The sequence below is a fragment of the Triturus cristatus genome, chromosome 3_2 (genome assembly GCF_964204655.1).
Source record: "Triturus cristatus chromosome 3_2, aTriCri1.1, whole genome shotgun sequence".
Lineage (NCBI taxonomy): Eukaryota > Metazoa > Chordata > Amphibia > Caudata > Salamandridae > Triturus > Triturus cristatus.
The window spans coordinates 318,165,279-318,185,209 of record NC_140584.1 but is presented as its reverse complement, the minus strand read 5'-3'; the positions used below and the strand labels follow the sequence as shown (position 1 = coordinate 318,185,209).

Here is a 19,931-nt window from a genome sequence, read left to right as displayed (position 1 = left end):
GCAGTTTCCCTGGTCGATCATTCAAAAGATCCCACTACCAATCACAAGGACGGGCAGCCTTCAGAGGTATGTCAGTCCGCAGCAGGGTTCTATCCTTGAAGAGGAAGAACAGGCAGAGTGTGCCAGCCTAGAGGAAGGCACAATTCACACAAGGGTTTCAAGGTAGGTATGCGGACACATTTTCGTTTTTCCCCAGGAAAGGTAGATGGAAGGTTAAGGTTTTATGTGAGCAATTGGAAGATGTTAGCAAGGGATTTATAAGTATTACTCAAGGTTCCGGTTTACGCAATAGAGTTCAGGGAGAAACCAGTACAGTTAAAGACAGATGGTTTTCCAGGAAGACCCTCAGGGTTTGGCGATGATGGAAGTGCAGGAAATGTTAAAGGGTGCTATAGAGAAAGTACTGGAAGTGGAACAAACCTTTTTAAGTGCAATATTTCAGGTCAAAAAGGAAGACAAGCCTGGCGGCCCATGATAAATCTGAAGTAGCTAAATTGGTATTTAGTTTACAGACATTTCAAGATGGATGGAGCACATCCATCTATTAATGGGCATTTTGCAAAGGAACGATTGGTTAGTAAAATTGGATTTAAAAGATGCAGATTTTACAATCCCGATAGCGGAGGATTGTCACAAATTTCTACAATTCGGATATGTTGATGCCCTTTATCATTTCACATGCCTTCCTTTTGGGCTGGTATCAGCACCTTGGTGGTTTACAAAGGTGATTAGACTGGTAGCTGCATATCTCAGAGAAAGAGGAATATGGATGATAATGGATCTGGACGTTTTGTTTTTGTTAAATCTTTTTTATTAAAGGTTGTTCAGTCATACAGCATTTAGGCAAAGTAGAACTGCTTTTAGTATATGGCAACATATTACAATGTAGCATAGTTAGCATGAATCTGAGCCAATATAGATTCTCGTGTATAGTTATCATCTCACTTTCCCACAATCCTATCAATGCTACCCCTGTGTAATTCACTTGTGGGGGAGACACATATGTTGCCTATGTGTATTCAATTTTTCCCACATTTGGTCCCATTTCCCCAGACAGTCTCTACTTTTATAAGCATCTTTATCTGGTATCGCACATCTGTCCATATTTCTTTGCCACCCAGCCAGGCTTGGTATCTCTCTAGCCCCACTTCTTGGCCATGTTTCGTTTGGCAATGATCGTTCCTAGGGAAACCCAAGATTGCTCTGTGCGGGTCATCTGGACGATTTTTTGATAATGTTTCAGAGTCCGGAAGAGTTGAGAGAGGAACTACGTTTGGTAATATTTCTGTTGGAGTCTGAGTTTTTTGGTCAACAGAGAGAAGTTGTTGTTAGAACCAAGTCAGATCCTGGAACTCTTAGGTTTCCAGAGAAAATGGTGCTGAAGATAAAGACAGAAATGAGGGGTATTCTAAAAAGACAGTGTATAACTATGAGAGCATTGGCAAGAGTAATTGGATTGCTCTCGGCCTCAATACAGGTGTTTTTTCCATGTAGGTTGCATTACAGGTCCTTGTGATCCAGCGGTTCACCAACAACAGATACTCCACTACCATATACTCACCTGGGCCCATAAACTTTCACAAGTGGTAAGGAGAACTGCTGGAAGGGGGATCGGATTTCAGTTTTATTATTTTTCCACAGTGCTCAAGAATAGTTATTTAATACTCCTAACTAACCTTTCACTGATCAAAAAGTTCTTTCCTCTGGTCGATGGACCATTAGTTGAACTCGTTGATGGTGAAAATGACATAAATTTAACTATACTTTATTCATTATAAATAACCACAGACTCTGGAAAGTTTTAAATCTTTATCTAAATTAATGCGTGTGAACGATTTCAAAATACAGTGCAGTCACCTTCATTCATAGGCGAGAAAAATTCAATCAAAAAACACCAAGCATATACTTCGGACTCATACAATAATCAATGCCTAGAAAGGGAGATGACAGAAAAGTACATCAGTAAAATAACGAGAAATGTATAATTACCAAGGATGGTGTGAAAGCTCAACCCCCTGGCCAAAGGGCTGTGAGGGTCCCCCGGGATAGGTTATGAGACACAGACTTCAGGACAGGATAGATGACCTCTCTAGAATACAGACGACTGCGTCGCACCCCTCTCTGACACTCTCTTCCTCCTCGAGATTCTTCTGCGATCTTCTGATCTAACCTAATTAATTAGGATAGAAAGTTCCGCTCAAGTTCTGCATTCGGTTCTTCATCAGCATCTCAGCATCTCTCCCAGCAACAGCATCCCAAATCGCGCTGCAGCTCTGCATTCGGCAAGACCCCATCTAAATAACTAACTAAAGCTATCTTAATTATACCTTTCGTTCTTCATGTTCCACCCATTAGTGTTTCAATATCGTAAAAATACTAAATCTGATTGGTCAGGCAAGGGGGAAGCTCCATCATACCATGCTTACATGTCACTAAAATCAGTCCGAGTATTGTTCGCAAACCCATCCCCCTTAATTTTTATTCATAATTTTTATTTCTCACACATCTTTACTTTACTTTGCAACATTTTTATTTAATATTATAAATATGAGGTTTCTTCGTTGAACTCTTCACCATCCGTTCTCACGCTTGTTACACTCAAATTTGGCTTCCTCTCAAGTGCTCAGTCATGAACTTCATGGCTCCCCTCAGTGAGCATGCGCAGGCATTGCGTCATTTCATTCAATCCAGTTATACAAAAGAGACCCAAATGCGCACTGGTGATAGTCAAAGGACAGATGTTACTTTCACAAATAAAATGGTCCCACTGTATACCACCCACCTCTATTCTAATCCAGTTTATTTATGTCTTTTCCCGCATTAGCATTAGTAAAAATCACTCGATTTAGTTCAAACAAGCAGATGCCATGCACGCGTGTCTTCAAGACTCCATTTTAGTATCTTCTGCTCATGCGCCAGAATTTTCCTCCAAGCGTTCGTATGTCATACTACGTAGATACAGTTGACGCATGCGCACAACAGTTTCCCCGTTTAAAGCGTTGTTAGTCCGTCTCCATTGTTATCCGCATTAGTAGACACATAAGCAAGCTTCACTAACCCGCGTGTTCAAAGTGGTGCGTATTAGTTATTCACGAAACATGATTTAATAACTAGTTAGTAAGTTAACGAGTGGATCGCATACGAGCAAGTTTCTAGTGGTGGATTTGTTTGCGTCAAGACTGACTGATCAGTTAGACTGTTACTACAGTTGAAGACCGGATCCACAAGCAGAGGCGGTGGATGCTTTTCAACAGGATTGGAAGGTAGTTTGGTGATATGCATTTTCCCCCATTTGCCATGATTCAGAGGGTACTGTTGAAGGTCAGGAAGCAGAGATGTCTGATAGTTCTGGTGACTCCTTTTTGGACAACTTTTGTTTCCAGGGTTGTTGGAGTTAGTGATAAGAGGAATCCTTTTTGATTCTAGAATCAAGGGAGTTGCTGTTAGGGCCAGAGAGAGAGTTGCATCCTTTAGCTGTAGAAGGGGCTTCGAGCCTTCTTGTTTGGAAGATTTCAGGGGAGGAAACTAATTCGAAGAGCTTTAACAACAGACTCAGGAGTTGCTTAGAGAATCTTGGGCTCGAGCCACAAGTAAGAGCTATGTTGGTGCATGGAGGAAATGGGTGCATGGAGAGGGATTTTGATCCCGTGGAAGCATCTGCCATAGAGCTTTCACATTTTTTTGTCTTTGTTGTTTGGGAGAGGTTTGAATAATGGAACTATAAATTGTTACAGGTCTGCTGTAGCTGTGGGTTATGGTCTTGTAGGAGGTTGTTCAATAGGTAGAGATCCTTTAATTTGTAGAGTCATGAAAAGGCGTAAGATACAGAGACCTCCTTCGTCCAGGTACACTTGTCTGTGGGATGTCAATTTTGCTTTTGAATTTATTTGAAGGATTGTCAGCATATAAGTATTTAACTTTACGACAGTTGTATGGTAAGATGGCAACTTTGTTGTGCTTAATCTCTTTCAGAAGAGTTTGATGTAAGAGCTTCTGAGGTAAGTAATAGGTTGTATAATCTGGATGAAGTGGTTTTTTAGATTACGAGGCATATGAAGACAATGACTTCTTCAAAGATCTTACCACACAAAGTTTCGGATGGTCGTCAAAGTTTGGGTAAAAAATAGGAGTATAAAAGCAGAATGGATGAGTACAGAAGAGATGGAGTAAGTCACCTTTTGATTTCTTATGTTAGGTTTTATAATCCTGTAAGCTGTGCAACAATAGCTCATTTGGCGAGATAATGTATGCATGAGCAGGTGTTGATATGTGTCAGGACCTGGAGCGTCTCAGGACAGATCAGGCCAGAATCCACGGGAGCGAAGAATATGTCTCTCCTCTCCCCAGAGACCACTCACCCCTAGCCAATTACAACAGCAAAAGGGGAGGTATATCTGAGGAGGGAAGAGACCGGAATGAGCCACCAGGAGTCGTCTCTTGGGATCTGGAGGGAAGCAGGTCACTGCGATAATGGAACCTGTATTAAGGCATAGAAAAATACACAGGGTACAGGTTACAACATGTAACTAACTAATATGTGTGTATTTTAACCCCTACTATAAGCACTCTTGTGTACCCTCACACTTACACTTAATATCAGAGCAAAGGATTTGTACGGCATACATCAGGTGGTAAGTGTCCAGACTGGAACCAAGGGTTATCACTCTTCTGACGTGTTCCACAGCTAGGGTATACAAGTGTGCACATGAGCCTCTAACACAAAGTCTTATGACCAGTTAATCACAAGGATTTCAAATAATGAAAGGAGGCCACATCAGAAATAGTTGCTTGGAAGTAAAGATCCATATCATGTTACTCACACGTTTTCGAGGAGTTTCTGCATAGTGAAGGAATCATAAATAATCCAGCTCTTGCAAACTTACTGGCAGCAGCAATGACGAGTCAATGGTGGGCTGCACGTCCTTAGCGCTAAATGACAGCTGGCAAAGTGAAATGATTTTGCAGGCGTTGCTTCAGAGCAGCAACTTCGAGGATTGTCGGAATCTTCCTAATCAATTCTCCAGAGGCTCAGGGGAACAGAATGCATGTAAGCGCTACCTCACGCTTCTCTTACGAAAGGAAAGTAAAAAATAAATGCTTTCATCCAGTCCACGCGTCCTCGCGCTCGTGATGCAAATGCAGGAAACCCCCACAGGCGTTCAGCGCTTCCTCGCGCTTCTGAATTCAATTAAGGATCAAACAATTAGGCAAACAATGCGTCCTCGCGATTCTGCCTTCCACAGACACCAAATGTAATTTGGCAAGCAGGGCGTCCTCTCAATAACAAGGGAAGAAGTACTAAGAAGCTGCAAGATTCTGTGTATTACACGACGACGGAGTGCAGCACACACAGGCTCCAAACAATCCAGGAGTAAGGCGTGGCTCAACCACCAGGAAACAAAGCCAAGCACCTGGGAGCCGTTTCTGTGTGCTTATAAGCTGCTCAAGTCAGCTGCTTCACTCCCAGTGCAGTGTGGGAAGGTACACAAGCAGGCTACTCTTCTGATGCATTATGGTACATGTAGTTCGGGAAACATGAAAGCTCTACTAAAAGGATATGTTTACTCCATAACAATATGCAGACGTTTGGTGCGCATTCTGTAAGGGGAGCTGTGGCAAGCAAAGTATTTGCGTCAGTTTGGCACTTGGAAGAGCTTTTGAGGGTAACTGACAGGTCTAACGCGGATGTGTTTGCAAGGTTTTATTTAAAGCCTATCAAACATGTCATCTGTGGTGTTGTCACAGCTTTAAACATGCATAATGCCAGCCTCTGGTCTTGACATGAAATTTATATTCTCCAAGTTTGTGAAGAGAATCTGGATTTCTTTAAAGACATGGAGGCTGGCATTATTCCTCCCTCCCTCCCTCCCTCCATCCCAGGAAGAGTAAATGTGGAGGAGGGAGATAGTACATGGTGTAATACAAAAAGAATGTGAAACATGTTAAGAATAATATTATAGAAGTTGGGTTGATGGTTTTGATCGCAGGTTTTCAAAACGGTTGAGGTTATAGGAATGGAGCAGCATAAAAAGAGGAGAATGTAAAGCGTGTTATATACACTACAAAGATGTTCTAGAATGTTTGTGTTTGGTTCTGTTTTGATTTACAGTGCTTCAAGGAGCTGGCAATAAAAGACATGCGCATAATGCCAGCCTCCGTGTCTTTAATGAAATCCAGATTGTCTCTTCACAAACATGGAGAATCTAAATTCTCTAATGTGGGCCCAAACTGATTTTAACAGAGCATAATATGGTCAAATCTGTGACTATCACCTACGAATGAATGGGCTATGTTGTCGTTAGGGCTGTTTTAACCTCTTCGCTGCGGCGGAATTCCGCCGCAGCGCTACCGCAGTGCTGACATTCCAATCGCGGGCGTGGTCATGACGTCTCACGGCCGTCGTCCGCACACGCCCATCGTGACTCATCACGGCCGGGAGACGTCATGAGCATGGAAGAGGTTAATGATTCATCAGTAGCCCTCAAACCATCTGTGTAGATCTCTTTCTTCAGGTCTTCAGCTGAGATACTACTACTGTTTAGTCCTTGATTGAATGCCAGTGGGCCAGGAATACTATGAGAAGACACAAAGAAGGGGTGAAATACAGGTATTGGGTGTCTATTATGATCTGCACTTTAGTAGATGAGATTAATTGTTTTGGGGTATATCATGAAAATGTAATTTTTGCAACAAAAATAAATTACTTGCAATTTTGCCATTCACTGATACCCTGTTTACCCACCTTTGCACTCTGCCAAAGTCTTGGGCTGCTCAGTAAAGTGGCCTTAAGCTAGTGTTTGTGCATCGTCTTTGCTAGTCATGGCAGAGTGTCCTATGACCCTCTTTCAGCACACATTTTGTGGGGCGGAGACGGGTGCTGCTGGTCTATGGTTGGTTGGTCTATGGTTGGTTGTCAAGGGGATACTGCTCTGTTTCAAGGTAGAGACTCCAGGGTGTGGATGAGTAGTAGGGTTGTCAGTGCAGTGTAATGTTTTCCACAAGGTAGGGTCACTACACAAGCCTGCTCAGCTTCACTTATCATTATTGCCTTAGTAGCACAGCTGGTCCTCATTCGTCCGCTCCATGTTCTCTATAGTGAAGAAACGCTGGTTTGTATTGGTCTGCCATCAGACCCTAACCCCCTCTTTCCCCATAGCCTTTTACCTCTCTCCTTTTCCCAGTCTCCTTGTCACATTCTCATTTTTCCAGTCTCCTGTCCTTTGTCTTCCCTTACTTCTGTTATATTATTGTATTTTTTCGTAGTGCATGTATACTTGCAAACTTTTTGTGGTGCTAGGGTGAGATTAAAAGGCGTCCAGAACAGAGACTTAAAACACTGCTGTGAAAGGCAGGTCTTTAGGGACTTGTGTAAAGTGGACAGTTGGGCAACAGAATGAACCATGAATGTAAGGAATGTCCAGACAGTGAGTGCAAGAAAAAAGAAAACATGCATGTTTTAATTTGAAAAGTTTCAACGGGTGAAGAAAGAAAGATCTAAGGGATCTTGAAGGGGTGTAGGTTTGAATCTGGTTCTTAATAAAAGCGAAAACATGAACATAAACTTATCTGTTCGCAGTACTGTGAGAAAGTGGCTCAGTATATACTGTTCCCAAATAAGTAGTGTGTAAAGAGCCCACAGTCCGCAGAGGTTTGGCAGAGGCTAAAGTTAGATATAACCTTACTCTTTAAAGCGGTAGCTTGGTCGAGCAGTAAGGCAGTATCAGAGGACAGTGTAAAGCATTTGTTATACACACTCAGTCAGCATATGGTCTCACACACTCAATAACTGAACTCTAGGCCAAAGGTTTATATAAAAAAATATATGTCTGTTTTATTTTAGAACCAACAATAGGTATTAAAATATACTTTCTCAGAATGAGATGCTTTAGGTAATTACTTAGTTACTGTTGTGATTTTTAGGAAATATTTAGCTATTTTAAAAGTTGACGAGAAATTTCATAGAAAAACAGTCAATGATTCCCTATGGAAGAAAATTCAAGTTACAGGTAAAGTAGGTTCTCGTTACTTTTGTAATCCAGTACTGGGCTCCTAGACTCAGTACTGGGATCTCTATCTAAAACAGGTAAGTAATTGCGTTTTCACAGTTAGCAAAATTTTTAAGGAATATTTAAAGTTTGCAAAAATCGACACTTAGAAGAAAATTCACAGAAAAACTGTCAATGGTTTCCTACGGAAGAAAATTGGGTTACTGGTAAGTACGGTTGTGAATATTTTTCAGGGTCAGTGCTGGGCACCAAGATCCAGCACTGGGATCTCTCCTAAAAGCAGGTGAGTATTTTCGTTTTCGTTACTTGGCTGATTTTTGGTGAATATTTTAAGTTTTAGAAACTCCACACTTAGAAGAAATTTCTGAAGAAACCAGTCAATGTTACCCTATGGAGAAAATTGAGTTATCGGCTGTTGGGTAAGTACTCGACTGGCAAGGTTAAGGTCCTGGGCACAGACTCTGGGGTCTCCCAGGGTCAGGTAGGCACAGTTGTTACACCCTCAGCGGCGCAGGGGCAGCCGGGTGCAGAGTGAGTTAGGCCCAATGTTATCCTATGGGAGGCAGGGGGGGCCTTGGTTGGTGGCTGCTGACTAGCAGGCCACGCGGCTGTGGGAGCTGTGCTCCTGGTCACTTGCTCAGGGCAAATGGGGAAGTAGATAGGTGTAGAGGTTACACTGCCAGGGCCACTCGGGCAGCTGGGTGCAGGGTGCTTTTGAGCCTTCGGGCGCTCAATTGATTTCAATGGTTGGAAAAAGGCTGCAAGCTCGGGGACGAAGATTCTTCAGGTGCCACTACCACTTCGAGAGGTAAGTTGGGTAGTTGGAGGATAGGTAGGTACCCAGGAGTTGGGCACAGGGGGCCGCAGGGCGCCGGGTGCAGGGGTGCCTTTTGGTGTCAGGAAATCTTACCCTCTGTTGATCGCGTTTGGGGGGGGGTACCTGGTTCTGAGGCTGCAGGCGTCGTCAGGAGCGTCGAGGTGGGTCCTTGGGTGCCGGACTCGGGTCACAGTCGCCGGGGGGGTCGTCCTCGTGGTCTTTGTTCACTCCGGCACAGGCCAGGTTTGGCGGGTGCAGAGTGTGCAGGGTTCGCGGATCCGGGCTGATGCCAGGGATTAGAAGCGGATTTTGAGCAGAGCCTCTGCTCATGGGAGTCCCAGGTGCTTAGAGCCCAAAGGTAGCCAGGTCCTCCGGGGTTTGTGAGGTTGCTGGCCACAAGAGGTGCCGGGATGTAGCAGGAGCAGATTCGAGGGTCGACAGGCCGGTAGGGCTGGGGCCAAAGCAGTTGGTGTCTTCCTCTTCTTAGCAGCTGCACTGCAGGTCTTCTTTCTTCTTGCTCTTCTTTGTATTTTGGAATCTGGAAACTGAGGAAGGAAGCTTCAGGGTGCCCCTCAATACTAGGTTTAGGGGTGTTACAGGTAGGTAAAGGGCAGGGACCAATGGGTCCCTGCCCTAGGGTGGGTACACCCCCTATCCTGCCACTCTCCTGTGGGAGGGGGGAAGTAGCCTAGTCCTGATTGGGCAGGGCCTCCCATCTTCAAGATGGCGAGCGCCCGGAGACGTGCTTCACCTCGCCTCCCCCACCTGAGGGGTGGGGTTGGCAGGCTGGCACATCCCCTGTCCTTATTTGGGGTTTCCAGCCAGGCTTCCCGCCAGAGTGGGGGCAGCAAGTGGCCTGGGGAAGCTCACAGAGGCGGCATGGCTTTGAAGCTTCCCCCTGTCCATCTTGGGGGAGGAGACCTAGCACCTCGCCCAGGATGTGCATTGTTGCAGGCCCAGGAGAGCAGGGGCTCTCCTAACCAGGGGTCCAGCAACATGTCTGCTGTGTGGCAGCCTAGGCAGCCTCCCAGACCAGACGTCGATGGTAGGTTAGGTTTCAGGGGGCATCTCTAATATGCCCTCTGAGGTGCTTGGTACATTAAATCCCACACTGGCATCAGTGCGGGTTTAATGTGCTGAGAAGTTTGATACCAAACTTCTCAGTCTTCAGTGTTGCCATCATGGTGCTGTGGAGTTTGTGTTTGACGAGCTCTCAGCACCATGTACTCTTAGATGGCAGCACTGCACTTACAGTGCCCAGGAATGGACCTGGGTACTGTAGGGGCACAGGGCTCATGCTTCCGAGCCCACACCATTGGCATAGGGCACCCAGCTAGAGGGGTGGCTGATGTATGCCAGGGTAGTGTAGGTGGTGGGCATGGCACACAGGGATGTGTGCCATGTCGACTCTTTGTTTTGCCTTGTACCCAGACACTCAGCCTGCAAGGGCAGTGTGTGTGTGTTAGGGTACAGGGCCTCTAAGGGTGGCACAATGAGTGCTGCAGCCCTTAGAGACCTTCCCTTGTCACAAGGCCCTGGGTACCTAGTGTACCATTTACTAGGGGCTGACATGTGGCCAGGGTTTGCCAATTTGGGTTTGGCTGTTAGGCAGTTTTTAGGGAAGGAACACAGGCCCTGGGCACCTGATTGGCAGGAGCCCAGGGCACAACAAGGAAAAGTGCATCAGTTATCAGGCAAAAAGGGGGGGGGGGTTACTGCAACAGAAACCCACTTTCTAACAAGTACGTAGGGTCTTAAATGCCATATTTAATGGAAAAACAGTATGCCAAGAAAGGTTTGTCTTCAAGAGAGAACTGCATGTGTTCATCCAGTGGCTGTCCATCCACACTCAGACATCCTTTAGGCAAAGATAAATACACTTGTCTGACTGATGGTCCCCGCCTCACTGAATAATCAGCTCAGTCTCATTGCCATACATATAGGAGCCTATGTTGTGGCAGCAAACACGTTCATTCAGAAGTTCATCAACATTCAGTAAGTAGCAGGGAGGGGACGAGGTGGATGTCTGAGAAACCCAATCTCAAAGTACAGACCACACAAGAGAAAAGTTGGACATGAACTATTAAATCCAGATAATAGGAACCCGTTAAACCACCTCAGGAAGTGGCAAGAGAGCCTGATATTCTGTAGATGATCCATCATGATGGGAGTGGTCGACAGTGACGAATGCAGCGGACAGAACTTATATAACTCAAGATATCACTGTTGTCCGCCTCCACCCTTAAACTACCTGGGGTAGCCAGAGAGCAGCGTCAGTGCTGTGTGGCCTAGACAGAAGCAGGTTTAATCCTAGCTCTTGTTGGTATCCGCATACTCTGCCCACCTCGCTCATTAAGTCGCTGTTAGATAGCAGCATTTCGTTCATTAGAGTTCAACACCGCTATTTCATGTTATCTGGTAGTTTGCTTCCATGTTTTCACTGCTGATTGGGTGTGGTGGGGAAAAGGCATTTTGTTTCTTCATCAATACAGGCCACGGGTAACCTCTCAGCTTCGCTTTTCTATCAATTCTTAAGGAAGGCTCATCCAACGATATAAAACCCGCTCATTTATCACCAATAATATTTCTGAATATCAGTCAGGAGGATTCCACCCTCATATACTCCTTGAATAACTTTGTGAATGCTATTTGCATTGGCCTCCCGTCCCACAGGCGCAACCACAGATCAGCCTCTACCTTCCTAAAGAAGACTTCAGCAACACAATACTGTGTTTTTTGAAAAATGTATGAATTTGGCAGCACAAGCATCTTAAACATTGCCGCCCGTCCGAGAAGGGAAAACGGCAAGGTGGACTAGTGTTTCACATCCTCCCTGAATATATGAAGAACTGTATAGGTGTTACTTTTGAAAAACCATCCTTGTCCCATGTAATATAAATGCCCAACTATTGGAAGCCATCTAGAAATATGATAAATGGGCATCAAAATGACCTGGCTGGTGGCCAATTGCATATGGGGTACAATACCGACCTCCCCCATCTCCCCCCCATTACTGTGATACCCCAGTATCTTCCAAGTAATCTGAATATCTGGAGCAGGCAGCCAATTGTTACCTCAAGCTCCGCTATGTGCAGAAGGATATCACATGCGTACATTGAAATCCACTCATCCAACGTATTTTCCCACCACAAACCTCTCACCCAACGTACCCAACAAGCACCAACTCGAGAGCAAATAACATTGGGGGTTGCAGACACCCTCTGCCCAAAATAAATGGATCCTATTCATCTTCACTCTGGCCATTGGCTCAGTAGAGAGCAGTTTCAACCACTCTGCATATTGCGGAACACATCCAATCTGAGCCAGCACTCTAAACATATATGGCCACTGCAGGCTAACGAATGCCTTTGTGGCATAGTGACAACACAACAGTTGGCGCTTGCATATGCCAAGGCAACCAAAGAGATGCCTGAGCATAAAGTTGGGTACTGCGGTTGGGCATAAATCCAGATTGATCCAGATGTACTAATGTTTTAATCACCCTTCTTAGTCGAGAGGCCAATTCCTTTGTAAGACGTTTGGTTTCATCATCCAATAGTGATACAGGCCTGTATGACTCGGATCTGTCATGGGCTTTCCCTTTTTGTTAATTACAACTATTGTTGCCAATTGGAGATCATAGGGCGGAATCCCATCAATCCTGGCCCTTTCAAACATATATTTTTGAGATGGGTAGTCCATTTACTTGCCATTCATTTATACACCTATTCTGGCACTGTTAGGCCCCGGATCATCTCAGCCTCGAGCTCTTCTACCACCTCCCAGATTTCCGTTTCAGTAATTGCAGCCTATTACTCATTCCTTTCGTCACTATGCAGACTGGGTAAATTATTATCCTTTAAAAAGACTGAGTTCATTGTCCTGTGCTCTGGCCTTCATCTTATAGAGGTACCTGTAGTACTCAGCAAACACCGCTGCTATATTAGCATGTCCTTGGATTTGTATACCATCTGACGCTCTTAACTACTGAACCCAGCTTTTGCCCTGATCCTGTTTCGATAGCCAAGCCAGTAGCCTTCGCTCCTTACTCCCGAAGTCCTAAATCTACGGGCCAGAAAGTGATTTCAGGTTTCATTTGTCAACGTGCCCTAGTATTCCTGCTGTTCCATTTTTAAAAAGTGGCCTGTATGATCATCCTTCACTGAGATGTGCTAGACTTCCAGCCTCGAAATATCCCCCTCTCTGTGGTGAGCCTTCTCCTTTCTGGCTTTGTTCTTGTTGGCCGTCAGTGACATTGCTTGTCCCATAATGACTGTCCTAAAGGCCTTCCACAGTGTCACCTGGGATTTTATCGCGGTTTGTATTTCCATTGAAGTATTTTTCTGGTTCCTCTCTCAATTTCAGCATGAGCTGTTTATCTTTTAGTACCCATGTGCCTAGTCTTCACATTCTCGTTCTATGATCTCACCTCCCATCCTCTGAAGTGTACCCAGAATGTTGAGTGATCTTGAGTGGTCTTAATCTTATCTTAAAAGAATATACTTGCATACACACTTACATTCTCAGAGATCTTGCGCCATAGTAATGCTGTGGTGGTAGTTAAGAGGGTTCAGTAAGATCTTTTTTTATTCAAGAGATGACTTGTAAGTTGTTCTAGCAAACAGGTAAATTACAATGCAAAAAACAGTTATACCTCATGTACCTTAGTCTTAGCTAAGCCTTGTTTGTTCCCTTTCTTCTGCTCTGCTTTCGGCGTTGCCCATCGCAGTTTCTCCTTCTCATCTTCTCCTTTCCTTTTTTTCTTATAGGCCCCCTTTGACTCCTTGACCTCAATCTTCTCCTCCTTTGCACCTTCTGTTGACTTTTTTAGTTTTTCTCTTCCCCTCTATCGCCTCTTATGTTTTTAATTCTCCTTTTCTATACCTTCTCTTTTCTCCACTTTCCATTTGTCCTCTTCTCCTGATCATCCTCTTTTATTCCTTTTCCTGTTTTCATTCTACTTGTTCTTTTCTCCCTTTGTCCCTCTCCTCGAACTGACTGATTTTATCACCTATTTCTATCAGTCAAGGTATCAAAGTAACATTAAACAGCATCTTGGTCACGGCTTTGTTCATTAAGACTTCTAGGAGACTTTCCTCTCCCAAGGCAACCCCAATGATGCCTAAATCCTGAAAACTGCACCCTACCACAAATAACAAGCACACACCTGGGACCACGCCCGTTTATCACAAATGATTAGATTCTACCCGTTGAGGCAAACTCCTCCAAATGCACTATAATTGGAAACCACTACAGACTTAACCACTGGGTCAGGTTCTCGCCTGGACGTTCGTCTCAGAAATACGTCCCTACAAGGGCGACAAAGATTAGGATGCTTAGTAATGTGAAATGCCTGTAAATTGAATTTTTGGCACAAAATAACCCCTGAGTGAACCATTAAATACAGCCTGCATTCTCTGAGCATGTTCCTCTTCATCTTTGTTCCTATCCCGTGTGGTTACACAAAGCAGGCCAATATCATATCTATTCAGAAGAACACATTTGGCAAAGACATCCTGAGTGTCTCATTCTCACTGTACGCTAGCACCTGAGATTGTCTGTAGTCTGTCTCTGGTCAGTGGCTCAAACACCCCACTTGCCACCGATTTTGTTGACCAACCCAGAGATTTAGAATTCTGAATTTGGGCATTTAAACTTGCAGGTTGGTAGACTTCCCGATATAAGATAGAGATGGGCTGGTTGGCATGTATACTGACCAACACTCTGTCAATCGTGTTTCTAATACGATATTTTCTTTTATATTGTTTTGTTTTAGGCTAAAGAGGCTGAGTTGCAAGTCCTGGATCAGGTCCTGAATAACCCAGCGCTGACCTCTGACACATTCAAAAGATGGAAGAAGGACCACGAGGAGATGTATAAGGAGCTGCAGAGCCTCTGGGTACCGAAACCAGTCGGAAAGCAGGAGTCCAGCAACCCTTCAAAGTCTCCAGAGAAGGAGAAACATGCAGTGATGGAGAGCAAAAAAGAAGTACCTGAAAGAAGCGATCTACAAGTGGATTACCGAACCAGGAGCGCTGAGGCACTGGGAAGTGCTGAGGCACCTAAAAGTCCTTTGGTGGTGAAAACCATTGGGGAAATGTGGACTCCACAGGGAATGTGGAGCCCCTTAGATATGGGGAGTCCTCTAGCCGTGGAAAAATTGATGGGGAGTCTTGAGGATATTAGGGGGTTAAATGAGAGAAGGAGCATTTTTGACACTTGGAGCCTTCAAGAGATGGGTACCCCCCAGGAGACGAGTTTCCATGAGACAGGGAGCCTTCCAGATAGAAAGAGCACCAAGAAGAAGGCGCACACCCTGGAGAAGGACAGAGAGGGCACGGTGATCCGCCAGAAGGAGGCTACCCGGGACCAGGGTAGCTGCTTGGAGAAGGAGTGCACTGCAGAGGATAGCTGCACTCTGGAGAAAGTGGGCAGTCAGGAACAGGGGGACATGCAGGAGAAGGGGAGCTGCCAGGTCAAAGGGAGCACCCTAGAGAAGGAGGGAACACGGAAGAAGGGGAGTCATCGGGAAAGAGAGGGTACCCGAGGGAAACGGGCATCCTCTCACAAGGGGAGCACCAGAGAGAAGGGCAGCCCCCGGGGGGGAAACTCGAATGATGCAGAGGCTTCTCGAGAGAAAAGAAGTCCTACGAGTAAGAGTGGAAGCTGTAGGGATGCGGGCAGCCCTCAAGATGCTAGGAGACGAAGGGATAGAGAGGAGCCCAGAGAACCCCAATGTGCCCACGAGAGCGGGTACCCCAAGGAGGGTGGAAGCCTTCGAGAGAATAGAAGGTCTGAAAGGAGAGTGCGCAGGAGCTCAGAGGGGAACAGGAGTCTCCAGGAGACCAGTAGCACCCAACGTAAGAAAAGCACAGGCTCTGGGCAGGATGGCGAGAAGAGAGAGAGGCATGACTATCTGTGCATCTAGGCAACCCTTGGACCCAGGAGAAGATTTTAGTCATGCATAGAGAGCACCCATGGTTGCTGCTGGGTGAGCAGGAGAGAGTTGGGTAAGCCAATGCCTCTCCCCATGTATTCAAAAGTGTCCATGAGCCTTTGCTTCGACAGCTCATCATGAAGCAGCCACAGTTTTTGAGAAGAGGGAAATATTTAGAAGCATACGCTGCTAAAAGTCAATACTGCCCCTTGTTTCTCTTTTGAGTGAATTAAATTAGTCTCACTCTCAGGTCTGGTATCTTAGAGAATTGAAAGTGGGCAACCTTCAACAGTACCGCCGAGTTAAGCACCTGTATTAGCATTTGTTGCATGCACACTTTGCACTGATCAGCCAGTGCTAAAATTACGCGTACCGACACAGCGTTTTGCACTTACAAAGGGTAGCACTTGTTGATCAGTGTAGAATTGCACTGCATCTGTGCAGTTAAACTGGGCCCTGGTGCCTGTGTGAAGTTGACTCACTTTACCCTGTCGAGGGTAAGGAAAAGATTTTTAAGGAAGTTTTATTATTTTTAATTATTTTTAAAGCTTTATTGAGAGAATATGTAGTACTTTACCAAGGGCATGCACATTTGTAAGCATTTTTTTGTACATATTTTACTTTGTCTTCACCATTTCAGTATGTAATTGCTGCTCTGTACTGTATTCTTTTCGACTTGTGTTTTTATATGACCATAGGTGGCAGCGGCATGATGATGACTCTGCATACAGTGTTGGTTTTTTTTCTATTTAAAGTTCCATGAATGGGCACTGGGCTTACACTGACTTTCAGCATTTGAATTGTTTTCCAGGTGACAAATTCTTCCTCGAAGTTTCGTGCTTTGTACGAGTGATATCTATTATAAAGCGGTGGGGATGTGGGATGTCTATCAGGAATGTTCTATGTAAGGCCCATATATAATATCTATGATTATGCACTTTCGATCATCCATCCTGCCGTTATCGCCTTTTTAAGAGACTTGAGCATTTATCATTGGTGATACTGACCAGTAAGCTTTGATTGTGGGTATACAATAACTAGGTTATCCCTCAGGAATGATGTCCACCAGAGATCTTTGGTTGTGAGGGTGCAATAACTAGAGTATCCCCTCATGGACTCTTCTCCCTAAACCCTTATGTAATATCTGAGATATCCACTAGGGTATGCAGTGGCTATGAGACCTAAACATCCACTGTTGGTGATATGAAGCATGAAGCTTTGGAATGATGAATACAGTTACTGGGATATCCACAAGCCTTTGTTCCCTTACAGCCAAACACCACTCCGCCAATGACTCCTTGCAGCCTCGTCCACAACTTGTGGTGACATATGACTATTTGTTGACAAATGCCTATATATTTTATGAAAAACACAACCATCCTTTTGTTTACATTGGGATTTAATGCATTTTGCAGATGCCTACAATAGAACATTTTCACAGAGGGATTTTTTGAGGAAAAATTAAAACGTTATTTTTATATGCAGAACATTTGTTATGCTTCTTTGTAGATGATTTTATAATGACTGAAATCTTGTCCATTACTGCATATGCCAGTTATAAACCATGTGATCTGTCCCATTGTTTTACCCTGACATTCTTTATTTAACTATGACATCTGTGAATAGCCAGCAGCCTTATGTATTGTATGGGATGTTATAGTCGGAAATGTGACCTGTTTGTAGCTAAAACGATTTTATGCTGGAAGTTAAGATGAATAAAACAAACATTTGCATCAACTTTTTTGCACCGTTTACTTTTTCTTTGGTGACTCCTCAATAGAGAGAATCGTAGTACTTCGTCTTTTTCTTTGAATTTTGTTTTATTTGATTGCTATCTAATATTTATATACTTAATTTCACAGTTTTACTTTAATGCCAGCATCTATAGAACATTATACTCCACAACTCTGTATTTCTATTCATAATTTATTAAATGTATCAGTCTGATGACTGAATTGTTGCAGCACACCTTCTGCCATGTCAATTCCTTATTTCTCCTTGCCTTGGGCAGGTCAGAAAGAAGGGGCCCCCGCTAATGGTTTGAGTTCCTAGGACAGGGACAAAAACGGTGATATACAATAATCCACGGCAACTTAACTTTAACATTATTAGCCTATTTAGATAAAGGGCTCACAACAACATTCACTTAGGGTGAATAAAAACATATTTTTTTATTATTATTATGAATGAACGACAGAGTTGAGTATTTTAAAACCACATGATTATATCCAATATCGTTATGTTGGTGTATGTTAACAAAGCTTTTTCATCTAGCATGAGTTGCAACACTCATATCCAACATGGATCTCCACATTTGTATCTTCAGTCATACGTATCATCAAGAAGCAAGTAGCAGAGTACACAATCTATGCTGTAGTGAAGTCTCTAACAGTGTTCCTTGATTGTATATAAATTTCGCAAAGACAGTCATCATGCTAATGCTTTTAACACTGCATTAATTTAAATATATGACTTGTATTCAGTCTTCTTGTGGCTTCAAGGTAGGATCTGCATTAATCTGAACAGCCATTGGGATTATATGCGTTTTGAGGGAAGGGGGTCTTTGAAATTTCAGTCGTAATTTAACAGGGATTTTGCGTTTTCCATTAATGCATGATAAAAATGTAAAGTACCTTAGATCATTTTATGCACATTTCCTTTTCCAGTGCCTTTAAAGAAATATCTTGTGAGGTTTGCATACCAGAGCTCAGGAGTGAAGCATTTATTGCATCCTTTGATGGAGACTTTGCATCCTCAAATCTACGTCTGCGTGCATGGTTGAGTATTTCTAGGTTTTCGGAGGCTGTTCAAACTACTTTGACATGCCTTTTGATGGTGTTTCCCTTATTGGAATGCATGCTGACTCTGCTTTAGGCCGGTTCAGAGATGGTCATGGTGGTATGGAGTCTTAACTCTGTTGTTGTATTCGGTTTGTTGTGACAATGTGTTTCCCCTTATTTATACTCTTTTCAGCCTTCATAGGGCGGACTACTTCTCCCCCTTCCAAGGTTACACCAGATGTGGTGTTTCTGCTTTCTGCAGGTGCTTTTATTCTAATGTATACTGTCAGTGACCGGTTTAGTTTCCAGCCATCTGGAACATATCTTTCTTTACAGCCTTGTGGATGGCTGGTCTTGTAGCTTTTCTTTGCCGCTGAATTGTTTTCTACTCGAGGACTTAATCTAACGTGAGTTTTCTGTTTATGTTGTGCGGATGCACTATAGCCTTTTTCCCAGGTTCTGCGGAGACTTTATTTTGTATGCCTTTTGTGAGCTATCTATGCACTAAGTATCCCTTATAGAGTTCGACTTCAGCTCTTCTCTGCTCCTTGTGTCCATATAGGCAATATTGGTAACACAGGCAGGCCTGGGTAACTTATGTTCCGGTCCACAACCTTCTTCAATGTGGACCTTCTCTTGTTCTGTTTATCGCTGTGGGACACACACAGATTTTCTCCTACTCATCTTTGTGTTGCTGTTGGATCGTTATTGAGTTCTATGAATCCTCCTCCCCCTTACAGTGTATTCATTTTCCTTAATGCCCTTGTGGTATCTGCATCTTTTTGACATATTCATTCACATTGCACCTGTGTACCACTTTCTTTTGTAATCCCTTTTTCTACTTTATCGTGCTCCTGATGCTGTTTATCTTCTGCAGTTTAGTGTTCTTGTATCTGTTTCTACCCTTTAGGTGTTCTTACCTGCCTAATTGGGTTGCAGCCACTGCTGTTGTTTCCTGCGGTAGAGGGTTATACATACCTGCCACCGCACCTGTGGAATAGATGTTGTCTGCAGTTCTTTTCAGTCCTGTTCCCCTGGGAAACCAGTCCCTTTGATTGCTTGAATCCATAGCTTGGTATTCTTTTTTCAAAGGAGGCTAGGTTTCCCTTTCTTTCTTGTAACTTTCCTCACCCCCTCTGCACCCCTTTGTCGGTGGAGATGCTCTTCTCGCCCTCATAGCTCTGTATGCCACTCCTGTCTTTCGTGGTGTTGTTTCTCTGTGGGAGAGGTTTGTTTACACCCCCTCCCCCTTTTATTGGTGAGGGAATTTAATTACTTTTTCTTTTGGTATATCCTGTCTTCTCTCCAACTACATATTTCTGCTGCTTCTGCACTGTAATCCAATGTTTTATTTTTTTTCTCTTCCTGGGGTTTGTTCTCCTCATACTCTG

At 44.0% G+C, this 19,931-nt stretch overlaps 1 protein-coding gene across 1 annotated transcript in view; it reads left to right on the top strand.

Moving 5' to 3' along the window:
* CNKSR1 (connector enhancer of kinase suppressor of Ras 1) overlaps positions 1 to 17,497 on the top strand; it is a 455,956-nt gene extending 438,459 nt beyond the window's left edge. Inside the window, exon 21 of the mRNA XM_085647776.1 lies at positions 14,600 to 17,497. Coding sequence (XP_085503902.1) covers positions 14,600 to 15,751 — 1,152 coding nt within the window. The 3' untranslated portion in view covers positions 15,752 to 17,497. The remainder of the gene's footprint in view (positions 1 to 14,599) is intronic.
* Positions 17,498 to 19,931: the final 2,434 nt, after the last annotated feature.